General features: G+C 47.5%; 1 protein-coding gene across 2 annotated transcripts; it reads right to left on the bottom strand.

Moving 5' to 3' along the window:
* Positions 1-2,206: 2,206 nt before the first annotated feature.
* On the bottom strand, positions 2,207-8,018 carry hnf4g (hepatocyte nuclear factor 4, gamma). Of its 2 annotated transcripts, none has more exons than XM_067251533.1 (10): positions 7,713-8,018; positions 5,689-5,854; positions 5,495-5,589; positions 4,863-4,969; positions 4,200-4,355; positions 3,960-4,047; positions 3,436-3,588; positions 3,042-3,278; positions 2,595-2,714; positions 2,207-2,408 (listed from the first exon to the last, which is right to left on the bottom strand). In XM_067251533.1, exons 1-10 carry the CDS (start codon positions 7,840-7,842, stop codon positions 2,275-2,277), a joined length of 1,386 nt encoding a protein of 461 aa, XP_067107634.1. In that variant the 5' UTR covers positions 7,843-8,018; the 3' UTR covers positions 2,207-2,274. The 2 variants fall into 2 exon arrangements, with proteins under 2 accessions (XP_067107634.1, XP_067107635.1); XM_067251534.1 differs by lacking the exon at positions 7,713-8,018 and adding an exon at positions 6,900-6,950.
* Positions 8,019-10,654: the final 2,636 nt, after the last annotated feature.

Here is a 10,654-nt window from a genome sequence, read left to right as displayed (position 1 = left end):
GTCAAGACGCAGAGACACATGAGCACTGGTGTCCTCAGTTCTCTAAAAGATGAGGTCCACTGAAAGATGAGGTCTACTGACAGACCTGGGTCTACTGACAGACCTGGGTCTACTGACAGACCTGATCCACTGACAGACCTGGTCCACTGACAGACCTGGTCCACTGACAGACCTGGTCCACTGACAGACCTGATCCACTGACAGACCTGGTCCACTGACAGACCTGGAGGTCTGGAAGGTTCTGGAACCAGGCTTCAAAACACAAAAATCTTTTTTTATTCATTGTTTTTTTTTTTTTTTTACCTCACTGATGTAAGGTATATGTGGAGCTACAAAAAAAAAAAGAGGAAAATGATTATTCCATCCTTCTCTCCCTCCCTCCACCCCTGCCTCCCTTCCTCCATCTCAGGTGTGGCAGTGTGTAATGTGAGTCTGTCAGTGTGAGCTGAACTGGGACGAGGGGAGGCGAGCGCTGATCCTGGGATGAGATGTGTGACTGGCATGCTAACTGCCAGGTTTGTCTGTTTGACTGAGGGGCCGGCATCATATCCTGGCTTGTTCATTAAAGCACTCGGAGAGGACACACACACACACACACACCAACACACACAGCCACACACTTAGATACACAGAAACACACCCAAATGTAAGAAACCACACACACAAACGAACACCAACACACATGTTTTTCTAGCCTGTGGTGCTGGTTGCTGGTTTCTTACTGTTAGGAGAGAGAGATTTCTCCAGTCTCAATACAATATTATTCAGATAATCAGAGATTGGAAGTAACAAAGTTCAAACCCTCCTAAAACATATTTATTAGCACATATCTGTACTTTCTTATATTTTCAAACCAGGCTTGTTATTTTAGTTATAATCTGTATTTGGTGGCATGATATCAATATTATTATTATAGAAGGATGTGTGTACTTTTGCCATCTCTGCAGATAATGAAGGTACTCTCTATCTCTCGGAGAAAAGGAGAAAAAGGTAGAGCAAGATTTAAAGGGAGAGAAAAGAGGGAAATATGAAATATGTATCTATGCATAAAACACACTTCAGTCCATGTGTATGCAACACAATCCATCCTTTTAGATACTAGTGTCTGGGTATAAACTGTCTGTATTTTTCTTGTGTGTGCGTGCGAGTGTGGAGTAGGATGTTCATCAGGTTTGTGGAAAGACAAATAAACAAAAGAATAAAAATATCCTTCAATAAAGGAGGAACATCTGTCAATATGTCCTCTACAACATGCCAATCAGACTCTGGGCACAGCCCGTCCCCCCTGTCCTTCATACCATGCCAGACAGCAGGGTCCTCCATACGAACAGTAATGGATTTCACAAGTGTTCATGTCCAGTCCATATACTAGAATTACCTGCTGTTTAAACGCAGTGTGCCTGCCGTCGCTGTTTCCCTGGAGGATTACATCAATATACACAACAGGATTGCTTCGCTGTGGCACAACAGGTGAGTAAATATAAAATTTTCCTTTCTCTTATTTTCCTCCACCCTATATATTTTTATTTCTCTCCAAGTTAATGAGTAATTTAACATTCATTACATCGAATAACAACACATTTCTGTTACTGTAAGCGTTAAATTACAACCTGTAATGTCCCATTATAACCACAATGTGGAGCCAATACACCTTAAACATCTCACTATAGGTCCTTACCGACACGGAAGTGATATAAATTAATGATATACCATTATGACTTGTACAGCATGCTTACAGGAACATGCTATCATAAACAATGTATAAAACCTAGCTAAATCACATTATACAGATATATTTTTTTTTTTTTACACAAGCACAAATAGTCAAGTTTGAATTAAATATGACTGCATGACGTCCATCATTTTTCATATTTGAAAGAAAGGGCAAAGCTGCAAAGTTTATATAGTATGTACTTACTGTAAGTCGCTCTGGATAAGAGCGTCTGATAAATGTAAATGTATTATATAGAAAAGATATACTGTACATACGTGTGTTTTCATCATCATGTATAAAGGTACAATGACACGGTGTAAAATCTGAATATTGAACATAACTTCTACATGGTAAACGTAAAGCACACAGCATGACATTTTTATTTATTTATCACGAAACAGTTATAGAGTGGACAGACAGAACTGATATGTTAAAATGCTCTGATTAGTTGTCGTTGTGTTTTAACAAATCACACACAACTGACGACTGATAACTAATTAAGCTGTTTGTGAGAGAGGGAGAAAGGGAGAGAGAGAGAGATGGGACGGGTGTGGTTAGGATCAAAGAGGTGGCTCGGGGGTGTGTCTGTGGGGTGGGGGCGGGGCTAGGATGAGGTGGGAGGGGCTTGTGGAGGTCTTGAAGCCTTCTCGACCAGATGCCAAAGGAGGAGAGGGGATGGGCGTGTCAGGAGAGGCTGGAGAGGGAGAGAGAGGGAGGGAGAGAGACGGAGAGAGGGAGGGAGAGAGACGGAGGGAGGGAGAGAGACAGAGAGAGGGAGAGATTGGAAGAGAAGGGGAGAGGAGAGAGAAAGACAACCATTGGTTGAATTGTATGCAGTGTACAGTAAGTGCATACATGTGTGTATGTGTGTGTATCTCACCTATCTGAGGAGTGTGTGTGGCCGGCATGGTGCTGATGACCAGAGTGTGTCCAGGGTGAGGGTCGTGGCTCAGTTGGGTGTGAGATGGGTGGTGCAGGTGGGCGGGATCGGACGCCAGGCCTGAAGATGACGGACAGAAAACCACAGCCAATCAGAAATCAGAACACCAAGCTATCCTGGATTCATTCTCCAAATATTTGGACGTTTGATGCTGATTGTAACAACAGGTTTGGAGGGGATGTAGTAAAAAACTACCCCAGCTGGGGAAGCTGCAAGCACACTTTACAATTTCCCCAGAAATTGTACCCTCTGTAGTACAGAGATTACATACATACATAGATACATACTTTGTTGTACTACAATGTTCATAAATCCCAATATACAGAGATAGATGCAGTATCTCTCTCTCTATGCTGTGTATAGATGCAGCGTGTGTGGCAGCCTCACCTCCCAGTAGCATCTCCTGCAGCAGGTTGTCTATCTTGGCTAGGCCGCAGAGCTTGACGAACTGCAGCTGTTCGATCATCTGCCAGGTGATGCTCTGCAGGGTGGGAAGCAGGAGCAGCAGCTCCCCGAAGCGCCCGCGGGAGTCGTACTGACGGTCGTTAATGTAGTCCTCCAGGCTCATCTGGACCTGCTGCCGCATCGCCTTGATCTTAGACGGGTCCCGCAGAGATTTAGCGTCTAGGGAAGAGGGGCAGGAGGGTGGGAGAGTGAGGGTGTGTTTGTGCATGTGGCCGTGTGTGTGTGTGTGTGTGCTTGGGTGTTTGTCTGTGGGTGTGTGTGTGTGGACATGGAACTGTGTGTGTGTGTGTGTGTGTGTGCGGTGCAGGGAAGCTACCAGGGTCGAAGAAGACGATGGCCTTGAGGGCAGCGTACTCGTTGGCGTCGATCTGGATGTCCTGGAAGGGCAGCACCAGCTCGTCCAGCACACGCCCTGCCACCCGGCTCAGCTCGGGCTCTGCACAGCCTCGCTGGATCACACAGCCACTGCCTGCACCACCAGCACAGGTTACCCACAGCTGGGGGTGCGTGTGTGTGTGTACTTGTGATTGCCTGTGTGTGTGCTCAGGTGAGCCTGTTCAGCTAATGCAGGGGTTTGAGAGTGTGTGTGTGTGTGTGAACAAGCCGTTCTAAGTTTGCACAGTGTTTGGTCGTGAAGACATTTCTGAAAGCCACAGTAGGGTAGGCCCTTAAGCTCCCAGCACTTCAAGTCAATGATTATCAGGTTGTACAACGTTGTCAAAGGAGGCCAATGACCTGTGGCCTTGGTGTGTCAGGCTTTAAATCACGCTTGACACGCTAGCATGTCAGGACCTGATAGGCTGTTTTATGTATGACAGTGACTGATCGGTCCTTCCTTACCCAAAAGCAGGAAGTCCTTGAAAGGCATCGACCTCTTGGCGACCCCAAGTAGAAGGTGTTCACCTGCATGAGCCCTCAGCAGGCTGACCTGCACACACACACACACACACCCCCCTATTAGATGAAATGCTATCCCCATAAGTCACAGAGGGGCCACATGAAACGCCCGGTGAGACTGTATCTTCTTGATTGGCTGTTGTTTATTGTGTGGTAGATGTTGTTGTTGTTGTTGTTGTTAACCTGGTCATCCAGAGGCAGCTCTCCGAAGGCAGGGATGTACTTGGCCCACTCCACCAGCACCAGCAGCTGCTGCCTCATGGAGTCACACACGTCCCCAACACTGGCTGCTCTCTGCTCCACATCCCCCGGACCCCCCGCCACACCCACTGCATTGATCTGGAGGGAGGGAGGGGTGGAGGGAGGGGTGGGAGGGGTGGGTGGGGAGGGAGGGGTGGGTGGGGATGGAGGGAGGGAGGGAGGGGAGGGAGGGGTGGGTGGGGATGGAGGGAGGGAGGGAGGGGAGGGAGGGAGGGGTGGGGAGGGGTGGGGATGGAGGGAGGGAGGGATGGGGAGGAAGGGGTGGAGGGAGAGAAATTCTTTTGGTTTCCTTGTGAGTAATCATAACACACCCACACACATACCTAAACACACACACACACACATTGACTGTACATTGCACAGTATGCAATCATGAGACAATAATGAGCATTGAGTCCTGTCACAGGCTAATAAGCATGTAAATAGTAAGAGTTATTACTGTTATTGTGAACAGTACCCAGTCATAAACACACATATGATTTCCTTATATAAACCTCACTCATCCCACCTGCCTCTCTCTGTCACACACACACACACACACACACACACACACACACACACACACACACACACACACACTGCTACCTGTTGTGAGAGGGCCTCAGCCTGTGCCAGGACAGTGATGGGGGGGAGGTCTTGTGAGTCCTGGGTGCTTCTGCGGGAACTGATACGATCTCTCTCATTCTGAACCGCTGGAACACACACACACACACAGTCAGGACGTGGTCAGTGTGTTTGTCTGTGCGTGTGCCCTCGTGCGTGTGTGTGTGTGTGCGTGTGTGTACTGAGTAAAACAAAACAGCCACAGCAGGTCAGTCAAATGTTAACCAATGGCAGACAGGACATGTATAAAAAAAGCACATGATTGGTGTCATTAACAACCCCTCCAAGGTTATACCCCTCATAAACACACACACACTCTGCACACACACCCACTCTGCACACACACACACTTGCACAAACACAGAATTACATGAGCGTATTACCAAACAGGCCTACTGGGCCCCTAAACCAGAGCCTCTGTATGAAGTTGTTGTTATTAACTTTGCATTTCTTATTGCATAGTCATTCATGTCCATAACTGAGCCCCCAAAGTCCACCTGATAAACTGAAGGAATCGTAACTTTTGTTTAGCCTAATTATGTCTCTTATTTGTGGTTGTGTGTAAATCTTGTTATATTTGAGGTTCTCTCGCTCTCTCGCTCTCTCGCTCTCACCTTCTTTCTTCATCCCGGCTCTGAAGCACTTGTGGAGTCGACAGAAGCGACACTGGTTCCTCTTGTCCTTGTCCACCACACACTGGCGATTAAACCTGGACACACACACACAAACGAACACACATTATCACTATAAGTTATGTTCTTGCAAAGTTAGGATTAGTGTGTCTGAGAGTGTGTGTGTGTGTGTGTACCTGCAGGTGTACACATGGCTCTTGCGTATGGAACGTCTGAAGAAGCCCTTGCAGCCATCACAGCTGGAGGCTCCGTAGTGTTTTCCTGTGGCTCGGTCCCCACAGATAGCACAGTTACAGCTCAGCCCCTCCCCCTGGGCCAGGCTGGCCTCCGCAGGCATGCTGTCTGCAACACACACACACACCCCACACACAGATACCACACACACACACAAATATTAATATATAATGAACAAATCTTCACAGTAAATGTATTTATAACATGGGGCAGGATTGGTTTACACAGGACAGGACAGCTGTTTCCTGACTGCATCTACAAGTCCTGCTTCCATCAATCCACCTCCTCCAGATCTGCATCACTGCTGGAGGGGGAGAGGGTATCTGCCTGAGGAACCCATCTGATCCTCCATCATCATCCTCATCACCACGGTAACTCCTCAGGTCAACCAGAACACACACAAACATATGTGTAGACACACACACACACGTAGACACACACAGACATCACACAGTTCACATACGCACACAGTACATGTAGATCCCTTGCTCCTGACCTAACAGCATGTCAGATCAGAACTTAATAAGGGAGTCAGGTGGCTGAGCGGTGAGGGAATCGGGCTAGTAATCCGAAGGTTGCCAGTTCGATTCCCGGACGTCGTGTCCTTGGGCAAGGCACTTCACCCTACTTGCCTCATGGGAATGTCCCTGTACTTACTGTAAGTCGCTATGGATAAGAGCGTCTGCTAAATGACTAAATGTAAATGTAATGTAATAACAAAGTTTGTACTGGGAAGTATTGAGCGCTTAAAAGCTGGTCAGGACAGTGCATGGGTACAGTACGTTCTTTCTTATAGTAAAGACTCAAACTGAAGGAATCCTGGAGCAAAAGTTCATTTTGCAGGTCAGCTTTAAACCAAACTATCCATCTGTCTTTATCTTTATCTCTCCCTTTCTTTCAGTCTTTCTCTTTGTCTCTCTTCATTATACTTTCTCTTTCCATCCTCTTTCTCTCTCTGCCTCTGTCTCGATCCGTCTCTCTTTCTCTCACCATCTATCTCACTTTCTCTCTCCATCTATCTCACTTTCTCTCTCTCTCCATCTATCTCACTTTCTCTCTCTCTCCATCTATCTCACTTTCTCTCTCTATCTCATTCTCTCTCTGTCTCTCACCACCACCAGCTCTGAGCCCTTTCCTGCACCACAGATCTCACCCAGCAAACAGGAACACACCATTCCATAACAGACACGATCAGAGAGAGGAAGTTAATTTTTAACTCAGCATCCCCTCTGGTCCACGTGTTCAGAGTGACATCAGTGTGCTGTCTGCCTCTTGGTGGACTGCCTCCTTAAAAGGTTATTTTACGATACCAGCTAAGAGCAGTCATATCTATCAGCAATAGATTAAGGATTTCATCACAGGACATGGTTCATCAATGTCCCATTGCACACACTTTATACGCTGTAACTAACCATGTACGGTACTCACTAGCATTGTGTTGTTTCTCGTACTGTGTCTGGCTCCAGCTGAGTGGATGACTCCACATTTAACATTTTCTTCTTTTAACATTCCCTTTCATCCAAAGCAACAACCACCTAGTCCCAGTGACAACTTCTGATATAACGCTTCAGGTGTCGCAATATTCTTCACTAGTTAAGTTTCAGTGGCTTGCAAGCTGTCGTAACCTGCCAATCATTAGCTTGTGAGTGAAACACGGGCAGATGAAAACAGAGAAATGTTCCAGGTCTTCATCTACAGTAGACAGGTGATGCCTAACATGCTCCTCTTACACATTACACACTCACCCTGTAACTGCAGACCCAAAGCCCACTGCATCGTCCTGTGTGTGTGTGTGCATGTGAGTGTGTCATCTATCACACGTGTGTGTGTATACAGTAAAAGTGTGTGTGTGTACAACATGCATGTATGTGTGTGTGTATACAGCATGCATGTATGTGTGTGTGTGTATACAGCATGTATGTGTGTGTGTGTGTACAGCATGTATGTATGTGTGTGTGTGTCTCACCTCCTCCTCCATAGAGCACATCTGCGTTCTCGAAGCCCAGCGTGCTGTATGTGGGGTCGAGACCCTCACAGTAGTTAGCAACATCCATATCCAACAGGGACTTAGTGAGAGGAGCAGGAGGGTACTTCATTCCTGACTGTCTCTCAGAGCACCTTCTCTCTCTTTATCCCTCTCCCCTTTCTTCTGTCTCTCTCAATATTTCTGTTCCCTCTATCTTAGCTACTTTTATTTCTCACCTCACTTCTACGCCTTTCTATCTTTCTCTACTGCTCTTCTTCCAGTCTCTCCCTCTTTCTCCCTCTCTCCTATGCCCGACTCTCTCCTCCACACCTCCGTGGCACTCTGTGGCCTGGACGGCTACCTCAGGTAGACAATTTAAATTTGACCCTGATTGGTCTTCATGCCAATAAAGGAGGAGCCAAGATCAGGACTTCTCACCTTGTTGCACATGACTTATCTGTCCTCCTCCTTCTCCCTTATCACAGGGATGGAGAGATAACAGGCCAGGAGATATTCCACCTCTCGTTTCCAAAAGGCCCATTGGGAAACAGCGTGCAGCAAGTGGTAATAACGCTGTGTGTGTGTGTGTGTGTGTGTGTGTGTGTGTGTGTGTGTGTGTGTGTGTGTGTGTGTGTGTGTGTGTGTGTGTGTGTGTGTGTGTGTGTGTGTGTGTGTGTGTGTGTGTGTGTGTGTGTGTGTGTGTGTGTGTGTGTGTGTGTGTGTGTGTGTGTGTGTGTGTGTGTGTGTGTGTGTGTGTGTGTGTGTGTGTGTGTGTGTGTGTGTGTGTGTGTGTGTGTGTGTGTGTGTGTGTGTGTGTGTGTGTGTGTGTGTGTGTGTGTGTGTGTGTGTGTGTGTGTGTGTGTGTGTGTGTGTGTGTGTGTGTGTGTGTGTGTGTGTGTGTGTGTAACATCCACTCACCGCTTAATCTTATCAATGGCTGAGCAGTACCCTCCCTGCCACCCCCCTCACCCCATCATGATCAGATATGATGAAGGAAAACCACTGATACCTTCAGGCCAGACAGAACATTCTCCTAATGCGCTGGAAGCAAGCTAACCACCTGGCCTACAGCAGGACTAGAGACACGTGTATGTATAAGAAGGGGGTATTTAAGATCAAGACCAGGGTGTTTCAAAACCAGGATTTGGGTATTCAGGACCAGGGGGTGTCAGTATTCAGGACCAGGGGGTGTCAGTATTCAGGACCAGGGGGTGTCAGTATTCAGGACCAGGGGGTTCCAGTATTCAGGACCAGGGGGTCTCAGTATTCTGGACCAGGGGGTCTCAGTATTCAGGACCAGGGGGTCTCAGTATTCAGGACCAGGGGGTATCAGTATTCAGGACCAGGGGGTATCAGTATTCAGGACCAGGGGGTGTCAGTATTCAGGACCAGGGGGTGTCAGTATTCAGGACCAGGGGGTTCCAGTATTCAGGACCAGGGGGTTCCAGTATTCAGGACCAGGGGGTTCCAGTATTCAGGACCAGGGGGTGTCAGTATTCAGGACCAGGGGGTATCAGTATTCAGGACCAGGGGGTCTCAGTATTCAGGACCAGGGGGTTCCAGTATTCAGGACCAGGGGGTGTCAGTATTCAGGACCAGGGGGTATCAGTATTCAGGACCAGGGGGTGTCAGTATTCAGGACCAGGGGGTGTCAGTATTCAGGACCAGGGGGTGTCAGTATTCAGGACCAGGGGGTGTCAGTATTCAGGACCAGGGGGTCTCAGTATTCAGGACCAGGGGGTTCCAGTATTCAGGACCAGGGGGTGTCAGTATTCAGGACCAGGGGGTGTCAGTAGCAGAATGCTACGCTCCAAACCAACAAATACTCAATGTTTGACATGGACATGAAGATTGGCCACATAGTTTCACAGCACTGAATAGCACTGTCTGTGAGGAAACGCAATCAAATGCTGCCATTATAATTGAGATGAGAATGAGTGTGACAGGATAGAATGAGGACGACGTCAATCGGTTTATGAGTGGAGCAACGAGGAGTCTGTGTATGAGGGCTGTATAATGAAGGGATGGAGACACAGAAGATTACACATCATCACTGATTAACTACCTGGACACTAGAGTGGGCTGGGAGGTCCCAATGCAGGAACGATATCTCACATGACATGGCACTGTTCAACATCTATGAGGGCCCTCTATGAGAGGAAGACAGGAAATAAGAGGGAGAGAGAGAGAGAGAGAGTGTACGTGTTTAAATGTGTTTGTATGTAGGATAGAGATGGATTACTCTTTAACTCAGCTCTGAGGGCAAGGCCCCTGACTCATCATGTTTAGTTTAGAGAAAGAGAGAGATATGGAGAGAGTGAAAAGTGAGAAGTAGAGAGACAAGGATATACAGAAAGAGAGAGTAGGAGAAAGAGAAGTTACTGAGAGAGACGTACAGAGAAAAGACAGAAAGAGGTGAAGAGAGACCGGTAGAGGTAGAGAGAGTAGGAGAGGTAGAGCGAGAGCAAAAGGGGGAGCGGTAAAAAAGAGAGAGGAGGAAGTGGCCAGTGTTTCTCATCACATTCACACGCCCCTCACACACACAGACGCCTTGCTTCCACCCTCTCCTCCCCAGCAGCAGGTGCAGCAGGGTAGCGGGCCACACTCAGGAAACACGACTTCCACAGGTTCAGACGAAACAAGTGCACCTGATCTAATTCTGAGGTGAGGAAGGAGGTTTGGAAGGAAGAGAGGAAAGAGGAGAGGAAGTAGGAGAGGAACTAAGAAAGGAGAGAGAGGAAGTAGGAAAGGAAGGAGGAGAGGAACTAAGAAAGGAAAGAGAGGAAGTAGGAAAGGAAGTAGGAGAGGAACTAAGAAAGGAAGGAGGAGAGGAAGGAAGAAAGGAGGTAAGGAAAGGAGGTAGGGAAGGACACGATTAATGAGGGAAGGAAGAAAGGCAGCAAGGAAGGATGAAAGGAAGAAAGGAGGAGGGTAAGAAGGAA

This window comes from Osmerus mordax, chromosome 15 (assembly GCF_038355195.1).
Source record: "Osmerus mordax isolate fOsmMor3 chromosome 15, fOsmMor3.pri, whole genome shotgun sequence".
Lineage (NCBI taxonomy): Eukaryota > Metazoa > Chordata > Actinopteri > Osmeriformes > Osmeridae > Osmerus > Osmerus mordax.
The sequence above is the reverse complement of the archived record's forward strand: the minus strand, read 5'-3'. Positions and strand labels throughout refer to the sequence as shown.